The sequence below is a fragment of the Corylus avellana genome, chromosome ca8 (genome assembly GCF_901000735.1).
Source record: "Corylus avellana chromosome ca8, CavTom2PMs-1.0".
NCBI classification, from domain to species: domain Eukaryota; kingdom Viridiplantae; phylum Streptophyta; class Magnoliopsida; order Fagales; family Betulaceae; genus Corylus; species Corylus avellana.
Window position 1 is genome coordinate 12,662,998 of NC_081548.1, and position 22,345 is coordinate 12,685,342.

The 22,345-nt window shown below is 40.0% G+C and overlaps 1 protein-coding gene across 6 annotated transcripts in view; it reads right to left on the reverse strand.

Annotated features, from left to right (window-relative positions):
• Window positions 1-22,345, reverse strand: part of LOC132189699 (probable transcriptional regulatory protein At2g25830) — a 56,636-nt gene that overhangs the window by 23,343 nt on the left and 10,948 nt on the right. Inside the window, exons 6-8 of one of the 6 annotated variants that reach the window (XR_009441060.1) lie at window positions 6,252-6,372; window positions 2,799-3,045; window positions 1,993-2,356 (exon numbers count right to left, since the gene is read on the reverse strand). Coding sequence is in view for 1 of the 6 variants with exons in the window: in XM_059604472.1 (XP_059460455.1) it covers window positions 2,953-3,045; window positions 6,252-6,372 (214 nt within the window). In the remaining 5 variants the exon portion in view is untranslated. Of the gene's footprint in view, window positions 1-1,992; window positions 2,360-2,626; window positions 3,046-6,251; window positions 6,373-8,930; window positions 10,543-22,345 lie in introns of those variants that run through there. The other 5 variants (XR_009441056.1, XR_009441059.1, XR_009441057.1 and 2 more) reach the window with 5 other exon arrangements.

Below are 22,345 nucleotides of genomic sequence, written 5' to 3' on the forward strand. Positions count from 1 at the left end.
ACACCTCACTTGCTTACTAGAACAAAATACATTTTTACTTATGCCTATAACAAGAGTTCATATCATACTCGGCTGTAAGGTTTACTTACTAAGTCTTAGACTTACGTAGTGTTTGCTACTTGTCAGCTTATCTGTTTTAAGATGAGCCTTAAAGGAAATAAGTCTGGAGACTATTGTATTTATACCAAGTTTGATTAGAATAACTGTATTTCAATTAGTAGCTCCCAGTCTGTGATTGATGATAGTACATGAATGCCTTGTGACTTATTTTAGATATCTTAGATCTATCATTTTTACCTTCCATTACAATTACTCTGAGTATGCTTGATGGGCGATCCCTTCAATTAGTTACCAGTTAACTAAACTGGAGGAATTGCGGTAACTCTACTAAAATGGTCAACGCCAGTTTTAGAGGCGTTACACCCTCACTATTTTAAGAGCCATCAACCCACCATTTCCCTTTTTTTTTCTTCATTGAAATTTAGATCTCATGGGCTCAAATTGAATTGTGGTGTATGGATCTTCCTTGAAGGAAGGCAGACTGGTTTGGAGAGATACTATTATGAAGCAAGGGTTTCAATCTGTTTGCAAGAATCTTGCAAATGATTTTGTAAATGAAATTGGTGAGGCTTATGAGTTTGTATTGGGAGACTTTGGGATGAGTATCAATGAAGGATATGGGGAAATAACCATTTCGAAAAAAGGATTGGATAAAATTAGTCACACTTCGTTTGACAATAGCCTAGTAAGTTCTATAAAAGAGAACCCTAACATGCCATCAGGACCCCGGGTGCCTTATCACTCCCTAAATCAGTAACTTGGATGATAGATTTCATTTTCACCAAGAATCGTAAGCAACAAATCATTCTTAGAATCAGAAATATCACTTAATGTCCAAACAAGGTTAGAGGAGTTAAAAGAGATTCTGAGAAAAGAAAGCCAAATGCAAACCAATGTCATTTCTGTTGTAGAGTTAATACAAGTAATAAAGTTATACCTTCTCCGGATCACCATTGAGGTATGGAAAAACTTAATCCATGTTTGGCAAAGGCCTTTCAAAGTCCACTTTTTTTTTCAACTCTCTAATATTCTTACTTTTTATATCACATCAATAACTTTTTATTACTATTCAAATAAAATAAAATAAATAAAAAATAAAAAAACTCATTATAAAACACTACTTTTTCAATTTTTCATACAAAAAATTAAAAACTTCTATTTACTTTATATCACATCAATTACTTCCAAACCAAAACTTCCTACCAACTCTAATTAGTGTTTAAATTTCTCCATGTAAGCCAGAGCTCCCTGGACTTTAGTTTTAAAAATGCTTTGTTTTTTTAAGGTTTCAAACACTAAAACATACTTTATAAAAACTAATTGTCAAATGAAACACTTCTAAACAAATAAAACATAAAATTTGAGTATTTTGAGAAAACGTATATTTATTATTTTAGGTGTGAAAATTGACTTGTTACTTAACAATTTTCTTATAAAATAAAAAATAAAAAAAGTTGGCCTCTCCAACGAGACAGATGTGGCTACACAACCACTCACAATAGAAGAGGGAATAGTCGCACTACCGTCATAACAGAGGTGGCCAAACAGCCACCCATGCAACAACCGAACAAGGCAAATGTGACTACACAAGCACTCTAATAGAAGAGACAGAGTGGTCACACTGTCATCTAAAGAAAATTGAGATGGCCACACAACCACTCCTAACAGAAAAAATGAGGTGGTCACACAACCACCACTAGCAGAAGAAAATGAGTGGCTGCATAGCCTCCTTCAACAGAAGAGAGTCTACATAGCCACACTAAAGAGGGGTTAGCCAAGCAATTAACTCTTCATCTTTTGCAATTTTTTTTTTCTTTTGTTCTTTTTTTGTCATTTGAAAACACTCCTTAAATTATTTTCTTTTGAAACACTAAAAAGTTATTCAAACAATTTCTTATAAAGAATACTTCACAAATATAACTCTCACCAAAAACACTCCTCAAATTTTGACCTTTTCAAAACACGGGACAAAAACATACTTTTCAAAACCTATAGCAAACAGCGGTGCAGTTTTCTTCAGCCCTCCCCCATCCAAAAAAAAAAAAAAAACTTTAGCAAACACGAGCCTTATTTATTCTATGAAGTGTACATAACTCGGATCAAATTCAAGACTTTGAGACTCCATCACCCGAAATATACTGTTCTTACAAAAGAAAATCCTAACGTTCCACTCAAACAACACAAACTCACTTTTTCTTTATTTGCTTCAATCATCTCTTTTGATGTGCTCATCCGACTATACGCACTGGTGCCAGATTTCTGAAAACATGGAGCTACAAAAGCACCTTGAATGAAACTACTACATACGAATACAAAAAATAATTAGAAAAAAAAAAAAAAAGGCAGCTAGCGATGACTATGACAAGAATCAAAATGTAGAAGGCGCAAACATTGCTCAGAGACTGCAACTCCACCCTTGCAGAGTTCTTAAAGCGATTTATTTGGAGGATTGAGTAGTGTTTGGCGTGTGCATGCACAAGGAGGTCCCATATGGATTTTAAAACGCACAATCCTTTGAAATTTAGGGACAATTTGTTCTAGGATTGACCCACTTGGCTAATAGACATCAAGAACTAATCCTTGTACTATTATTGGAGGAAAACAATCTTATGAATTGTCCTTCACAAATATATATATCTTTAGTATTCACAGTTCTTCCAGATGCAATAACCAAGCTGTAACAAAAATTCTGGCCTTGCAAAAGTAGAAAATATAAAAGCAGAAAAGCGTCAACTCACCTCCATAACCATTCCCTTCGTCCCCAAAAATGCCACATCGTCTGAACAAGGTATCTTATCCATGGATTGTTGTAGTTTTATAGACGAAGCAGAAGTGGCAACTACTGTCTAGCCGCACAAATACCTCGATTCAGTTGTTGAGAAGTAAATTTAATCACTGCTGGTCTGTATAAACGGCATCAACATCATCAAGTTCAAGCAACTTGCTCATAATCTCCTTGTTCAAGTCCATTGCCTCGTCATCTACCTAAAACCCAACAAGTTACTGTATCCATTACTGTTTATAGGAGATATTTAGAACAGTCATCACACAAAAATAAATAAATAAATAAACACACAAATTTTCCCACGGGAAGCATGCTATGTGCATAACAGTAAAATTAGAATTTTACTTTCAGGCTGCAGTGATCAGTCAAAAAGTTCAGAATGGGAAATGATTCTAAAAAGTCGGAGAGTGTAACAACAATTTTGTGTTGAAGAAGGAAAGTTATCATATGATTCTCTCTAATCTGATTTTATTCCCTTTATTTCACATCGTAATCAGCAATAATTATATTTCCACATTAGATTGTATTACTCTTCTATTTAAACTTATGCAATGATGGTATGGTAGAAGCATCAATGAAATAAGACGGTATTTACTCTTCTTCTTCTTCCAATTATTCTTCTTTTCTTTCAACTCTTAGATGATGGTTCACAGTCACCAGATACCAGAGAGAGAGAGAGAGAGAGATGGGTGCAATCCAACATGACAGCATGAGGCATAAAATATAGTGACTGTGGTGTCATCCATACACACAAGTCCTTGCATAACAAAATATTTAAGATATGTACTGCAGCCTCTTTTTGAAAAAAGAAAAATGCTGGGTGTAGAAATAATAAAGATAAAATGAAGATTGTCCATGGGTCAATTGCTCTGTTCCTAAAACACTCCATTCTCTCTCTCTTCATTTTTCTTTTCTTCCTCAGCCCTAGCAGTGGCGCGTGTAGGCGCTGCATGCTAGGGTCCAGTGTGTCTGTTATGGAAAGGCGCTTCTCTATTGAAGCAAAAACCTTCTGCCTTTCGGTGAAGGAAGGGTGTCCAGAGTTTCAACCGGAGAAAAAGAGAAAGGGGTTCATAGGGGTCATCTTTGTGAGTCATCCATACGCTTCCTGGTTGGTGGTTACAGTGGAGTCGGCGAGTCAATTGAAGGCTGACATCGCCAAGTCTTACCGTGAGAGGGGTGAGAAGGTTTTAATGGTTCATGGGGGCGATAACAAGGCAGGAATGTTCCTAGAGGTGGTCATCTTTGCTGAGGGTGGTCATAAAGGAGTTATTTGGCACCCAGAGGGCCGTGGTGGGCAGGGATGGCATCGGTTCACAAGTGAGTTGCGGCGGTTGTTGCCACCTCTTGAAGGAAAGGTTGGGTCTTTGGCCTCTGATGTGCCAGGGAAGCAAACCAAGTTCATTTTGGGAGAGGGATGCCCTCCTAGACACTCTTTTGCGGAGGCACTAAGATCGGCACCTCGCTCCAAGGTGCAATCAATGGGTTGAAATGTCGGTCCTCGCATCTCTTTGATTTGCTTCCGGTGCCGGCATATCTTGAGCCGGGGGACGGTGGAAATGAGCCGCGCTCAGCGGTGGACTATTCTGAGCTGGAGAAGCCGAAATCTAGGGCTCATCAAGTTCTGCCGAAGAAGAAGAGAGCTCCAATCCCATCTTTGGCGACCTATTCTCTATTGGCGGCAGACTCCACGAAGATGACGAAGGGCATTTCTATCACTAAATGGGTTAAGCAGCAGTTTGGGTTTTTCCATGTTAAGTTGGGTCGGGTTTTAGCCAGGCTGCTTGAAGGCCTTTTAGATGGGCTGGTTGTTAGATGGGCTGGTTGTTTTCAAAATTCTTGAAAGGCCTCAAGGGCTTAGGGCTTGGGTCCTCCCGCAAGCCCAAGCTTTCCGGCGGTCATAAGGATGCCCAAGCTTGCCGGTGCAGGGGCTTCAAGCGAGCCCTCAAGTTTCTACTGAAGCCTCTCTCCACTTCTTCCCGGGCGGGGCCTTCTAGCCAGAGGTCGTTTTGATCCCAGCGGCCTCGCCCAAGGTGGCCGCGAGTCCAGAGGCTGAGGTCCGCTTGGGCCCTACTATGTCCAAGTTCGACGGGTTTTCTGTGTCTCCGATGGGCGAGGTGTTGGAACCGGATTCGCGAGGTGTCGGGGATTCGTCATCGGAGGTGTCTATGGTGGTTCCAGAGTCTCCTGCAGCAGCGCCAGAGTCTGCATCAACAGTGATGGCGTTTACAGTGGTTCAAGGTGATCTTCTCAGAAGCGTGGGGTCTATCGTTGAGGTGTCAATGCTAGCTCCGCCGTTTTTTGTTGTCTCCGATGGCTTCCCCGATGCACTCAGAGAAGGTCTTGCCAATGCGATGGTGTGTCCGGCAAGTTCTAAGAGCATGGTGAGTGCAGACCCTTCTGTTTCTCCGGTGTTCTGTTTCTCCAACGGTGGAGGAAGCCTCCTTTAAGACTAATCAGAAACTTTCTTCGACGAAAGCTATGCTCCGGCGGGGGGTTTTTGGGTCGAGAACTGTTGCTCCTTCTCCACCTAAGGTGAAGTAAGTGTCCTCGTTGACCCTGGTTGCTAAGGAAGACTCTTCTTCTTCTCAAAAGATGGGTCCTCCGACAGCAATCACAGGCCAGTTTTACAGTTTCTAAGGGTTTTCTGGTAGTTCTTCCTCAGGGGCGACTGAGCTGGGTATGAGACTCCACCTCTCTCATCCTGGAATGACGAAGAGTGGAGCACCTATTTATTCTTCTGTTTCCAAGTCTCAGTTGGGGTATTCTTTGAGAGTTGAAGAATAAAATAGGTAAGCAACTGAATAACAAGAAGTTGTTGGCCGAGGTCCTGGCAAATACTCTAGTTGTGGGGATGGAAGGCTATTCTGAGGTAGTGCTCGGCGCGATGGAACTCGCTCCCACTATGGGATTGACTTTTGAGGGTGACGAGAAAAGCTTTTTGAATCTTTTTTTAGTCATTGAAGAGGATCAACACCGTGAAAAGGGGGTTTCTGCCCCAAATATTAAGAGCAAGAGTGAGCTCAAAAATTTGGAATGTTCCATTAATTTTGAGGCTAGAGGATGTGGCTCTAGTAGGGTCAAAGGAAGGGTGGTTTAGGCTTGCCTTGTGAGTTTAGGGTTGTTTTGGGTTTTTGGCTGAGGGCTCTTTAGGCTTCTTTTGGGTTTTAGGGTTTTTTGGGGGGTTTTTTGTGGGCTAATGTGGGCTTTCCTATGTATACTCTCTATGCACTTAGAGACGAGACGCATTGCGCTCTTTTTGATATATACAATATTACTTATCAAAAAAAATAAAGATAAAATAGAAAAAAATTATAGCTAATTATTTTCCTTTTTCTTAAGGACTACAATTTTTGTAGCAAATAAAATACCAAGGAAGCCATATCTGCAAAGAGACAAAGAGACATACCTCAATAGCAGTTAATGGAAGCAGCTCAGAACCATTATCAGGCTCAAAATGTATCCCTTCCTCGCGTAGTTTTGATAGTATTGCCGTGTAGTTCTCTGATGAACTTACAATTTTATAATATCTTCCATTAAAAAAAAAAAGTAAAGTTAGAGTTGTACAGTTTACTATGAGAGGGCAAAAAAAAAAAAAACACCTATGTATACAATTATATCACAAATGCATTCTGCTATCGTGCAAGCATTTATCAAAAAAAAAAAAAAATTAGGAGAAGATATTGTGGCAATAGCTGCATATGTACCTAAGAGCAATTGCTAAAGAGAGAAGAATACGCTTAAGAGGAAATTTACACGAGAATATCACTATCCCCCTTGTTCTTGTTCTCCCAGCAGTACATATACATGAAGAACCCCAGAAAGCAGGCCTAACTATGACATGCCCTAATACCTGAACAGTAGAGGAAACATGCCCTTGCATTCGCTTTTCCTTGCTTTATATAGCGTACCTCTCTGTCACACATTTCCATAAATCATAGCAAGATTCTGGAAATACTTCTATACAACTCATGTCACAGATCACAGCAGAACAAATTTGATACTTTCTCCATCGCAAACATGATTATATTCAAAAAAATCCCCTTTACGAAAAACAGGAGGGTTCCTAATGTTCTCACTCTTCAGATAGAACAGCTGCTTCAATAGCATAGCATGCCTACTGCAAGATCACAAACTATACCCACCTCATCCAATGACACTAGCTATCTATCGTTTTCATTGAAAGAAACCTGTAAGACATGGAACACATAGTTGCAGCAACTGAAAAAAACAAAGCTTTTACAAGATTTGGAGAAAATGATGACAGATTTCATTACATTGGCACAGTTGCATATTTTTTTAAAAAGGCCACTCAATTTTTTAAATCCCTACATTGTTATGTAATTGAAAATTCTACTTGTAAGCACCACTCCTAGTGTCATGAACATGACTGCTTATTCTTTTTGCCAGATTTCAGTGAAAACATGGAGCTGAGAGCGCCATGTACGTTGTAACTGAAAAAGTTCCAGGCTTTTATGTCTATGCTCTCAACAAACACAAACAAGGGCGAACCACAATACAACCTTTATTTCGATTGGCACCATACGAAATACAGAACAAGCTTCTTAATTCGTCATTCATTAAATTTAGCAGTATGTATACCAACTAATCTACATACATAGAGGCTTTACTCTATCTTATAAGAGTCGTTATCAAAGTTATCTACTCAACCATGCGATAGGAATAGTTGAAAACAGTAGTATTGATAAAGTTCACCAGCCCCTCTTCAACACCTACTCAAAAAACAAACCAAATTCCTTGACTCCCAAACTTTACTTGAACTAGCTGAAAGATCAAAAGTTGCCTTTTAAGGCAGTCAAGGAATTCTATCCCACCAAGTGGGGAGATATATTATCGATGTCTGCCAAACTTTCTAGGATTTCAGCAACTCTCAAGGGCTACACCCTGGGCGTAAACACCTGTCATAGGGTGGAGTCACTGTTGCTTCTGCTGGCTTAGGGGGCTGCCTTTGAACCAGGCATTGCTTCATGAGTATTAGGTCCCAGCAACAAGGGGCTGTTAGTACTCCCCCACGAGGACATCACCTATTTGTTGTACAATATGGAACATTTGCAGTCATCAATTCTCAGCTGCCAACATGCATCAGATAAGATATCTAGACCTCACATTTTGAAGCATAAGCCTACAAGGTAAAGCTTCAAGGCATTCAAATCAACCACCAACTTGCATGCTTTTTTTAAAAACATTTGTTACTCAACTCAAGAATGTCAATTGCACTGAATACCTCTCATTGTGAGGGTCCCTCGTATTATATAGAAATTGTCCCGCTAATTACAAGGCTGAATCTCAGCGATTACAGCAATCTAGGAGACCAAAGAGGCAACTAAAATCAACCTACTAATTACAAGATATCTACAACTATAATACAAAAATATGTCATAACTACAGAGACTAATTATGGCTAAATATATATGTTATATATTTAGAGCATTCCCAATGAAAGAACCAAATGTTACTTTTATCTAAAATGGCTATTCAACTGTTTAAAAAACTCCCTACATTGAATTAGTCAAAAGAAAATGTAAAATAGATATTTGATTGGAAGAGCTAAAAAAAAAAAGCTAAATATAGCAACACTTTTCAAGGGAGCCATTTTATTTTTCATTGTTTCTCACACCTGTTTCTCTTTTTTCCAAATCTTTTCCTACTTTTTCTCTCGCATATTCTCTTTTTCCCAAAACTTTTCCTATTTTTTCTCTCACATGTTCTCTTTTTCCCAAAACTTTTCTCACTTTTAATAATATTTAAATGATATAGATAAAAATATAGCTAATCGGATGTAGAAGACTTTTAAAAATTCATTAGCCAAATTAGATAAAGTACATTTTGAGAAGCCATTTTGCATAAAAATTTGGCTCTTCTATTGGGAATGCTCTTAGCATATGACTGACATCCCCCCTCAAATTGATGTTGGTCGATCAAGAAGCATCAATTTGCCCACAAGGAACTGATGGCACTGTTGTGTCATGGCATTCGTGAATACGTTAGCTATTTGGTGATCAGTAGAAACATGAGGAAGAGATATAACACGAGTGTCCAAGGCTTCCCGAATAGAATGACAGTCTACCTCAATATGCTTTGTACGCTCATGGTAAACAGGATTAGCAGTGATTAGAATGGCACTAATATTATCAACATGAAGAGGAGTAGAATCAGATTGAGAAAAACCAAGCTCAGCCAGAAGCTCACGAAGCCAGACAATCTCAGAACAAGAAGCAGACATTGCCCGGTATTCGGATTCAGTAGAGGATTTAGAAACACAAGCTTGTTTCTTACTCTTCCAAGAGATCAAAGAATCACCAAGATACATGCACCAACCCGTGACAAACCGCCGAGTATCAAGACATCCGGCCCAATCCGCATCACTATAAGCAACAAGGCGAAGAGGAGCCGATTGGAAAGAACAACCCATAGCTAGGTGACCCCTGAAGATATCGAATGATCCAGCGAACAGCAGCTAAATGAAGATGGCATAGAGTTTGCATAAATTGGCTAACCTGCTGGACAGCAAAGGAAATATCAGGCCGAGTAATAGTCAAATAGTTCAAGCTACCTATCAACTATCGGAACACAGTAGGATCAGAAAGAAGATCACACTCCTCACTTCAATATTTAACATTGACCTCCATAGGAGTATCCACCGAAGAAGAATCCTGAAGACCAGCCAGGCTAATCAAATCCTGGGTATATTTTGTATTGATTCAAGAATATACCTGAAAAATCAGTGTGCACTTCCAACCCCAAAAAATACGTAAGAGGACCAAGGTCTTTCATATGAAAAGAAGCCTGAAGATTCTGCTTGAGGTGGGCAATCAAGTTGGAGTCAATGCCAGTAATGACAATATCATCCACATACACAAGTAAAAGAACGAGACCAGTCGGAGTCTTGCAAAGAAACAAAGAGGAGTCATAGTAGCTTTGGACAAAGGAGAAGCAACACAGAGTAGACCTGAATTTTTCAAACCATACCCGGGGAGCTTGTTTTAAGCCATAGAGAGACCGCTTTAACTTACACACAGCGAATGACGGAGAAGAAAACAAACCCAGAAGAGGAGTCATGTAAATATGCTCTTTGAGATCACCATGAAGAAAAGCATTTTTGACGTCCATCTGGTGAAGTGGCCTACCTTGGGAGGAGGCAATAGAAATAACCGTACGCACTATAGTCATCTTCGCCACCGGAGCAAATGTCTCCTCATAGTCCACCCCATATTCTTGCATGTTCCCAAGGGCAAATAACCGTGCATTATACCGGTCCAGAGTCCCATCAGAGCAGAGCTTAATTGAGTAAGCACATTTACAACCGATGGCTTTAAAATTAGAGGGGCAAGGAACCACGTCCCATGTATGATTGTCCTTGAGAGCCTGAAGTTCCTCATCCATTGCTTTTCGCCAACATTCATGTTTAACTGCCTTGGAAAAGCATGTAGGGATGGAAATAGAAGACAAAGTAGCATTAAAAGAAGTGTGGGAAAAACCATACTGATCAGGAGGACATGATACTCAAGTAGATCGTCGAGGACCAGGCTCAGGGGGCATGGGAGAATTGATCGGACCTGTCTTGAATGACATGTCAATCTCAAGAGAAGTTGTCGAAACAGTTTCGGATGAAGGGTCAGTCTCGGGAAGGGGCAAAGTTGGTAGACGTCGAGTATACACAATTCCAGGTTTGAACCGTTCTGGGAGAAGAGTCAATTCATCAAAACAAGGGAGAATACTAAGCTCAAGGAATGACTCAACATGTGTAGAAAAGAAACATTGATTCTCAAAGAAAGCAGCATTACGAGATATACGAAATTTGTTAGAACAAGAATCATAGCAAACATAACATTTGTGTGAAATACTATAACCCATAAAGGCACATCTAACAGACTTAGCAGAGAGTTTGAGACGTTCATGAGGAGGTAAATGAACAAAACAAACACATCCAAAAGTATGCAGATTAAGATAGCTAGGATGCTGATGATACAAACGATAATAAGAAGAATCAGAATTCAAGACCTGAGAGGGCAGCCTATTAATTAAGTAAACTGCAGTAGATAATGCATCAACCCAGAATTTAGAAGGAACAGAGGATTCAAGCAATAAAGTGCGAACAACATCCAAGAGATCTCGGTTCTTTCGTTCTGTCACCCAATTTTGTTGAAGAGTATAAGGATAAGAGCACTGAGAGACAATTCCTTTGTGGTGTAAGAAATCATGAAACTCGTGGGACATGTTTTTTCCACCAGAATCAGACCTCAAAATCTTAATACCTGTAGAAAATTGGTTCTCAATATATGATACAAAGGTCTAAAAAACAGACAGGACCTCAGATTTGGCCTGAAGAAAATAGACCCAAGTATACCGACTGAAATCATCTATGAATGTCACAAAATATTTATATCGAGCATGAGAAATTACAGGAGAAATGCCCCATACATCACTATGCACAATATCAAATCATTTTGCAACACAACTAACATAAGAAGAAAACGAAAGAGTCTTACTCTTACCAAGTTTGCATACAGAATAGTCAAATGACAAATTTTTAGAAATTTGTTATTTATTGCCTAACAAACCAGAATTTAACATATGAGACAAAATAACAGAGTTTGGATGACCCAAACGTTTGTGCCATACTTCATTCGGAGTGTTAACTGTCATACAAGCCAAAGATAAACAACTAGGAATTGAAAAGTGTAGTAGAAATAGTCTGTTAACTTTAGGCCCCTTCGCAAGTATCTTCCCCGACATCTAATCCTACACAAGACAACCATCACGAGAGAAATGGACATCACAATTTTTTTCAACTAATTAGCCAACTGAAATAAGACTTAGAAAATCCAGGAGATACATGAACATCTTCGAATGAAGGATTGATCTCCTACTTCATTAATAGCTAAATGATTCCCATTAGCTACCTGATCTGGTCATTTGATTGGATGCAACAAAATCATTATTTTGAAGCCCTAACATAATCATCTGCTGAACCAATTCAGGAGTAAGGGCAGATGATCCGACTGCAGAAGAAGGAGCTAAGGACATCTCTGGAGCAGAAAAGGTGTTCAATGTAGCCTAATAGGCTTGACAATTCTGAGGCCAAGTGGGACATTCTTTGATAAAGTGACCTTGTTTCTTACAGTAGTTGCAAGATTTCTTTGCATAGTTGGCGGCAATATGACCATACTCCTTGCAACTGAAACACTGGACCTTGCACATATCCTTACCCTTCCCTTTCTCGTAGGCTGCATAGGCTACTGGATTCGGGTTGGAATCTTGCTGGAACGTAGCCTGTGTGAGAAGACGCTGCTCCTCAAGAAGTAATTCTCCAAAACAAACATCCAAGGATGGTGAAGGATCCTGGTTTATTAAATTTGAGCAAGTAACCTCAAATTCAGGGTGCAATTTCATCAGAAATTGATCTCTTGCTCTGCACATGAACAGCCTGAACAGCAGAGACAGATGCAGCAGGTACCTTCACATAAACCATATCAGAAAATTCTCCCCACAAATTCTAAAACCAAAAAAATACTCCTGAATGGAGAGATTGCCTTGAGTGTAACTAGCAATCTCACATTCCAACTGAAAACGGCGTGCGGTATTATCCTGGTGATAAACCTTCAGCAAATACTCCCACATGGTCTTCACAGTCTTATAGGGCCTCAGATTGAGCACAATACGAGGATCAACAGACCCTAAAATCTAGGACATCACACATGCATCTTTGACCTTCCATTTAGCCAACTCCTTAGGCTCCGTAGGAGCTGGATTACTACCGTCAATATGGCCCCACAACTCTTTTCCCGTAACAAACAATTGAAACTAGAATTCCCAAACAAAATAATTTTTTCCAGTAAAACGGACCCCGAAAGACTCCCTAGAAGACATGATGAAACCCAAAATAGAATCATAAATTATAAAACCTGATAAAGGAGTAAAAGGCCCACCAGATCTGTTGGACAGCAAGCCCAAGTCCACCAAATAGTAACTAAACTTGTTGAACCTCAAGCCCAAGCCCACCAAACAGCAACCAAAAGCCCACCAAACAGCAACCTTAACAGCCCACAGCAACCTTAAGAGCCCACAGTTACCAGTCACCAACCCAAACAGCAACCAAAACGACCATGCCGACAGCCCCAAATCCTCCAGAAATCGCTGACAGACACTCCAAGACTATTCTAGCAAGGAATAGCAGCCACAGGACCTACCGACAACCTCCATAGAGTCTGCCGACAGCCACTAAGAAGAAATTCTGGTAAGAAGAAATTCTCTACCCTCAACAGAAACTGCCGCTACCCTACCCTCATCAGAAACTGCCGAGTAGCAGTTTAGAACCCCCACCAAAATTGTCGACAACTTCCCCTGAAGTTACCGACAGCCAAAGAGACCAACAGCTCAGTCCCGACCCAACTCAAAAAACTCGAATCACAACCCTAATTTAGATGATTTTAGCTCTGATATCATGTCAATTGTACTAAATACCTCTCATTGTGAGGGTTCCTCGTATTATCTAGAAATTGTCCTGCTAATTACAAGGCTAAATATCAGCGATTACAGCAATTTAGGAGACCAAATAAGGCAACTAAAATCAACCTACTAATTACAAGATATCTACAGCTATAATATAAAAACGTGTCATAACTAGAGAGACTAATTATGGCTAAATATATATGCTATATATGCTCTATCTGACTGACAAAGAAAGCCTTGAACAAATATTAGAATATATGTAAACATTCTTTTCAAAACTCATGTTGGAAAAGGCTGAGGTGCATGTTAGGTTTTCATTGCATAGCAGGAGAGTTATGTAGAAATTGAAAATACTGTTTTGAGACAATCTAAGCTCATAGAGAGAACCAGGAATATAGGAAGAAAATACCCCCTTGCATTCTTCTAAGAAAAGGAAGAAAAAGAAAAATTAAACAGGCTCCTTACAATAATTTTTTTTTATAAGTAACATATATCATTAATGAGCGCAGAGGAGCGCAACCTTGGTACACACATACAAGAGGTAACCCCATTAAAGATTAAAAGAAGCACAAAAATGCACAAATTCAGAAAATTTAGAAAAATGAGAAATATTATAAGACCATGTCCATTTTTTTTTTTTTTTTTTTTTTGATGAATTATAATTTATTAAAAAAGTGTAACGCACCCCCTAAATACACAAGCAGTATACACAAAGGCTCTAAACTCACGACGGGTATTTATAGATCTAAATTTTTAGCCATCACGTCTAAACAGGATTCATTTCGCGTTAAGATGGAAAGAACAAAAGAAGCACATCTTAGATCTAGAATTATGTCTTAAAGGAAAATGAGTCACGTCATGACATGAAGCGTAAAATCTTCACATTCACGTCATGTCATCACGTCTAAACAGGATTAATTTCGAGTTAAGACGGAAAGAACAAAAGACTTAACGGAAAATGAGTCACGACATGATATGAAGAGTAAAATCTTTGCATTTCCGTCATGTCCATGTTCTGACGCCCCATTCAACGGGGTTGATAGAGAGCAAAACCAGAGTCCCGTCAAGTCCACATTCTGATATGCCATCCAACGGGTAGGCCGAGAGCTTTTCCCTAAGTCCCATCACATGCCCGAACGTGTTGTCTAATGCATAGGCAGAGAGCAATTCTGTAAGTCCCATTACGAGCCCGTCCAGACGTGCCATCCTACGCGTAGGTCGAGAGCAATTCCCTAAGTCCCATTAGAAGCCCATTCTAGCGTGCCATCCAACGCGTAGGCCGAGAGCAATTTCTTGAGTCTCGTTACAAGCCCGTTTTGGCGCTTCCAGATCCTCTCCATTTCATTTGAAATTGAGAGGAACAAGCTAGCTGTTTTTAGGGGGCAATTTTGTCATTTTTGGGCTCCCTATTTTTCATTTGGACAAAAATGCCCTCTTAAAACAACTAAATGGATCCCCTCCATTTCAAATGAAATGGAGAGGATCCTTCCCCCGTTCTAACGCCCATCCAACGAGGTTGACCAAGAGCAGCACTTCTGTCAATCCTGTTACATGCCCCGCTCTGACGCCCCATCCAATGGGGAAGGCAAAGAGCTCTATTAAACATCCAATCTTCACCCCAACACTTGGAGAATGAATGTGAAATTACAAACAAATGTTTTAATCATTGAATAAGAATAAAATAAACCTAACAACATGCAACCCACGCCTCCTTACAACAAGCACTAGTAAACAACTCCAAAAAGAATTCCTTCAGTGGTTGATCTCCACACCATATATTATGCCAGAACCTAATCTTAACTCCATCTCCCACTTCATATCTTACGAATTTTGAAAAAACTCCCACCCCCTCCTAAATGTTTCCACACTCCAACTCCTAAGTACTTTTGGTCAGGGTAAACCTACCTCCCTTTGATAAATATAGACTCTTCCAACCAGCCAACTTCCTTTCCATTTTTTCAATAATGCCACTCGAAATAGAAGTGGACTTGTATGGAACAACCAAAGGGACACCCAAGTATTTCAATAGTAACAAAGCCACTCTAAATAGAAGTGAACTAGCCGCTCCAAATAGAAGTGAACTGTATTTGGTGAAGAGGAGGGCTCTTGGTTGGAAAGAGAATTTGAGGAGATAGAGGTATTTGAGGTGGTTAAAACACTAAATGCTGATAGGGCCCTGGGTCTTGATGAGTTTTCTTTGGGTTTCTTTCAAACATGTTGGGAGGTCATTAAACAGAATATTATGGCAGTATTCATTGAGTTTCATGGTAAAGGGAGACTTGAGAAGAGCATTTAAGGCTACGTTCATTTCTCTTATCCCAAAGAGAGTTGGTGTCGTAGATATTAAGGATTTTTTGGTTGCAAATGAGTGTATTGATAGTCAAATCAGATCAAGGGTTCCTGGCTTGTTGTACACATTGGATTTAGAGAAAGCATATGATCATGTGAATTGGGAGTTTTTGTTGTATTTGTGGTTTTGGGAGTAAGGGAGAGCATGGATAGCATTTTGTAATTCTATCGTGCAATTCTCATTTTTAATAAATGGAGCCCCCTCTGGTTTCTTTAGTAACTTTCACGTGACATCTCATTTTTGAAATCCCTTAGACTTTACATTTACAATTAAACACATAAAAGATAATGTTGTTTAATATAGATCATATCGTGGAAGATTACATGTCATCCACTAGGAGAAAGAAGCTAAAATAATGTGGCTAATTGATGTCGTTTGAGACTGTTCCAACACCATTTTGAAAAAAGGCCTCTGTGCAAGACCATTCAAATGTGTTCCCCATACATTTCAGACTTAGCTTTCTGACCTCCTTGGGATGGATCTAGTTTCAATTTCATTTGGCACGCAACTCGAATAAAGCATTCTGAACTCTCTAGATGATGACGGTTGAGATTTATTTGAACACCATTCAAACAAAACAACTTAGAAACCCTTGAGAAGAGACCGTCTAGAGCACTCTTTAAACACCACAAGGAGATTGGCAATTTCTTTTTATAAGTAATTCAAATTTATTAAAAGCGTAGAGGGGCACAACCTTAGTACACAAAAGTATACAAGACAACTCCTAAAGTATAGAAAAAGAAGAACAAAACATCAAATCTCAAAGAAATTAGAAACAAGCAAACTATTAAACGCTACTATCCATGTATGAAGGGATTGGAACAACATCTTCTTCAACTCTAAAAACACAATCTCATGATCTTCAAAGCTCCTTGTGTTCCACTCTTTTCAAATATACCACATTAACCACAAAGGAACCAACCTCCACATTTCTAAAGCAGTACGGTGTCCCAATTGTCCCCTTCAACTCCCAATTGTCCCCTCCAACTCACCAACTCTCCCACCCTTCAAGGAGGCATAACCCATGCAACACCAAACAACTGGAAGAGCAAACTCCATAATTCTCTTGCAACCTCACAATGAAGAATGAGGTGATCAATAGATTCCCTACTTTTCTTACACAGACAACACCAATTTACAACATTAACATTTCTCTTTCATAAGTTATCCAAAGTTAATATTTTTCCTAAAGTCGCGGTCCACACAAAGAACATTGCTCTCAAGGGAGCCTTAACTTTTCAAATACTCATCCACGGAAATGGGGAACTTACCAAAGTAAATAACACACGATAGTAAGACACTTCAAACGATTTCCTTTTAGAAGGAATCCAGCAAATTTATCCTCACCTCTTTGAGAATACAACTAAAAGAAAGCAGAGATCACTTCCACCCCCCAATCATGCACAGATCTTGTAAAGAAAATATTCCAATGAATGCTTCCATTCCGGAAATACATATGATCCACCACCCACACATCCTTACAACAAGCCATAGTGAATAATTCCAAAAAGGAGAACTTCAAAGGCTGCTCTTCACACCATAAATCATGCCAAAACTGCACCGTAGATCCATCTATTGGGGAATGTGCCCTAGATCCCATAGATAACATATCTATATTTGACATTCAATGTTTGTAATGAATGTAAGTTATTATTCATTGATTAAATTATTTGAGCATATGGCATATAATAATTTTACAAGCTTATTACAGTTATATATGTTGTGCATGTGAAAGGTCTTTGGATTGCATTGAATATGGTCTATGAATGTGAATAACGGGGTTATCACACAAGGTCTTAGTACATAATCCTTGTAGTCTTAAATTTTGATTAGTTTTTGATAAGTAATAATCCAATCTCATTGAAAGCGTAAGGCTCCCCTTAGTACATTGGAGGTATACAAAGGAAGCACCTAACTAGAAGGGAAAAGCGAATAAAGAAATTATCAAAACTAATCGACAAAGGGAACACATACATCATAGTCCAAAGATACAAAGTACGGTAAAAAGACCCTAAAATCTCCTCCAAGGTCCTTTCCAAGTCCTTAAATTTTGATTAGTTCACAGTTGGTAATAGAATTTGATGTTCCATTTGTGAAAAACTGTTACACATTGAGTCTTGATGATCTACCTTAATCAAGCGAAGCTGGAGGATTCAGGTTGATGTGTAAGTATTATGCACTGAATAGACAAAGGAGTTGTCTTTTCACAAAATACTGTCAAGACGAAGACAATAACTCCTAAAGGCTACTTATGGTATTAATTCTAAATCCTAACACGATCGTGCATTCATATGTGAAATTTTTTTTTTTTTTTTTTTTTTTTTAAGAATTCAGATGTGAAATTGAGATTGCTTTGATATATCTATTGATGAGACCTTTGCTGCGATCAACATTCCTGGTGTGTTAGGTAATCACATGTAGCATTGTGGGAAAGTTTTTCTCAAGAAGGAATCCAAATATATTTTCTTAAAAAGAACAAGAAATTTTCCCATGAGATGGATTTTATGGATTGAAGTATTCTCAGTCTCTTCCTTACCCGAGCATTTTGGTTAGGCAAACCAAAATAATGTAAATGTGATAAGGCTTTCACAAATACAAGAATAATAATAAAATCACTGACTCAAAGATAAAGAAGTAAAAAATTAAGCGGCAGTATCTTTAGCCTTAATTTTACTACTGAAGATTTCATGGAAAAATTAAAAGTCAATATTAAGTTAAAGGGAATATTTGTTTTAATCAAAAATATAACTATAGTGCAATTATAATTGTTTAGTGGAATCAATTGTAATTAAATAGTAACTTTGGAAAGCCGAGATATTTGGAGCTAATTTTTATTTTTTCCTTTAAGTCCCTCACCAAGCTGATGTAATTTAACAAAGTCATATTTTCTGATTTATTGGACTGTTTGTTTTTATTATTAAAACATGGGCTAAAGAGAAATTGTGCAGCATGTAAGGGAGAATGGGCTTGGGATAAAAGCCAAGCCCAGAAGCATAGCATATGACGCATGGGCCAGGGAAATTTTTCCCTACCCTATGTGCCACATACTAAAGGAGGTGAAGGCTAGGGTTTTACAAGCCCTAGCCGTCCACCCCTAGGATTCCTAGTGAGATTAGTATTTCGACTACTTGTCCCACATGGGTTATATCTTCCACCTCTCCTAGCATGTAAACTTATAAATAGAGAAGAACTTGAAACTTTAAAGACATACCACCTCTACAGTTCTTTAGTTTTTAATAAGAACTTTTTTTTTTGATAAGTAAGTAGCTGGTTTTATAAAAAGCGTAAGGCGCCCCTAAGTACACTGGAAGTATACAAGGAGGAACACCTAACTAGAAAGGGAAAAACGTACAAGGAAATCATCATAGCTAACCGAAATCGAGAAAACAAACGCTACAGTCCAAAAATACAGAGTATGAAAACAATAGGATAAAAAGTCCTCGAAAGACCTCTCCACATCCTCGAAGCACCTATTATTTCTCTCCCTCCAAAGACACCAAAAAAAGCAAATAGGCACCATCTTCCAAACTGCAGCACTCCCCCCTCTACCTGCAGACCACCAACAGGCTAGCAACTCAAAAACCCGACCAGGCATCACCCAAGATAACCCAAAGCGGCCAAAAAAGGCACTCCACAAAGCAGACGCCACCTCACAATGGATAAGAAGATGATCAACTGTCTCCTCACTCTTCTTACACATCCAACATCTGTTTACCACAATCACATTTCTCTTCCTGAGGTTATCTAGGGTCAGAATTTTCTCCCAAGCCGCCGACCACGCAAAAAAAGCTGCCCTTGGAGGAGTCTGAGTCCGCCACACACTCTTCCAGGGGAACCTCCTCCCTTCCGAGCATGCCAAGGAGAGAAAGAGAGATTTGACCTTGAACGTACCTCTTTTGGAAGGGGTCCACCATAATCTATCTTCCGACCCTCTTCTCACTCCTGTAGAATGTAATACCTGGAAAAAGGAGGCAAAGGCCTCCACCTCCCAATCATGCGCCTCCCTCAAGAAGCTCACGTTCCACTGGTTGGACCCCCCCCTAGCATCTCCACATTATCCGCAACTGAGGCTTCCTTCGCACAAGCAATACTTTAAAGGATCGGGAAAGCTATCTTGAGAGCTGAATCTCCACACCACCAATCATGCCAAAAGCTAATCCTAGACCCATCCCTCACTGCATATCTCGTAAAGCTTTAGAAAGTTTCCCACCCTTTCCTAATATTCTTCCATAACCCTACCCCAGAGGCTCCTCCAAGCTCAACCGAACACCACCCTCCCCCCAAGCTTCCAAACTTCGCATCTATCACAACTCTCCACCAAGCTTCTCTTTCCGCCCCATAGCGCCACAACCATTTCCCCAAAAGAGCGCGGTTGAAGACCAATAAGTTCCTAATCCCCAACCCTCCTTCCTTGATCGGAGTGCAAACCTGCGACCACTTCACCAAGTGGTATTTGAACTCTTCGCCTATCCCTCCCCAAAGAAAATTGCGTTGAAGCTTCTCAATATGCTTAGCAACACTCACCGGAATAGGAAAAAGAGACAAGTAATAGGTGGGCAGGTTAGCAAGAGTGCTCTTAATAAGGGTGACCCTACCCCCTTTCGACAAATACAACCTTTTCCAGCTGGCCAACCGATGTTCAATCTTCTCAATCACTCCATCCCAAATATGCTTGGACTTATAAGAGCCTCCCAACAGGAGACCAAGGTACTTCATTGGCAAAGGAGCTGCCTCACACCCTAAAATACCGGCTAACGAAGCCACTTGCTCCACATTCCCCACCGGAATAATCATTGATTTAGCCAAATTAACCTTCAACCCGGAAGCAGCTTCAAACAACAAGAACAAACTCCGCAAGTAGCATAGCTGGGCAGGCCTATCATTGCAGAAAATCAAGGTGTCGTCGGCAAATAAAAGATGAGAGACTGTAGTGTTGCCGATTTTGAACCCTTCTAACAACCCCCCATGAACCGCCGCCAAAATCATCCTACTCAGAACTTCCATCACAAACACAAAAAGCAAAGGAGAGAGTGGATCCCCTTGTCTCAACCCCCTGGAGCTACTAAAAAAACCTTTAGGAGACCCATTAACCATAATCGAGAACCGCACCGAGGAAATGCAATGTTGAATCCAAGAACACCAAACCCCTCCAAAACTACACCTTCTTAGCAAATACATCAAGAAGCCCCAATTCACATGATCGTAGGCTTTTTCCAAATCCATTTTGCAAATGACCCCTGGCTCCCCAGATCTCAACCTACTACCAAGGCATTCATTAGCAATCAAGATAGGATCTAGAATCTGTCTACCTTTGATGAAAGCATTTTGCGACTTGGAGATAATCTTGTCCAACACAACCTTCAATCTATTCGCTAAAATCTTGGCAATAATTTTGTACATACCTCCCACAAGGCTAATCGGGCGAAAATCTTTAAGGTTGATGGCACCGGGAATCTTCGGAATAAGCGAAATGAACGAAGCGTTGAGGCTCTTAACAAACATCCCGCCAGCATGAAAAGCACTGAAGACCCTCATAATGTCCTCCCTCACCACATCCCAACAAGCTTGGAAGAATGCCATAGAAAAACCATCGGGGCCCGAAGCCTTGTTGCCATTCATCTTAAACACGACCTTTCTAACCTCTTCCTCTTCAAACTCTCTCTCCAACCAGCTGGCCTCTCCCTCCGAGATGGAATCCAAGGAGATACCATCTACCAAAGGCCTCCAACTGCGTTGTTCAGCAAAGAGCTTTTGGTAGAAATCCACAATGTACTCACTAATCTCATCCTGATTTGAAGAAAGATTATCCCCAATCATAAGATTCTCTATCGAATTATACCTTCTATTAGAGTTGGCTATGGAATGAAAGAATTTAGTGCACTTGTCCCCTTCCTTTAACCAAAACACCCTCGATTTCTGTCTCCAACTTATCTCCTCCATAAGAGTACACTTCTCTAATTCTTGAACAACCTCGGCCTTCCTCGCTAATTCCTCCACATTCAAAGCCCTACTTTCTTCGTGCTCATCAAACACCCGAAGATCTTCAAGAAGAGTCCTCTTATTCCTCTCAATGTTACCAAACACCTCCTCATTCCAAGTCTTCAAATTCAGCTTCAAGGCCTTGAGTTTGCGAGCAAGAACAAAGCTCGGCGTACCTTGGAACTCATAAGAATCCCACCATTGTTTCACTAAGGCAACAAACCCTTCCTCTTTAAGCCACATATTCTCAAACCTGAAAGGCCTTTTCCCCTGGGAAATCTCCCCCAACTCAAGCATAATTGGGAAGTGATCCGAGCAACGACGTGGAAGCCTTTTCTGCTTCACCCCTGGAAACCAAGCTTCCAACTCCGGAGAAACAAGAAACCGATCAATCCTAGACCATAGCGGAGGGTCTTGAGAGACCGACCAAGTACAAACACCCCCTACAAGGGGAAGGTCCATAAGCCCTTGTTCAGAAATAAAATCTGAGAAACCCATCATAGCAGAATCCAAACGAGCTCCACCCGATCTTTCACTAGGGAATCGAGTAACATTGAAATCTCCCCCAATACACCATGGCAAGTTCCACCAACTAAGCACGCCAGCCAACTCATCCCAAAGGAGCCTTCTATCCCTATCAATATTCGGACCATATACCCCTGCAAACGCCCACACAGAGAGATCTGCCACGTTCCTGAAAG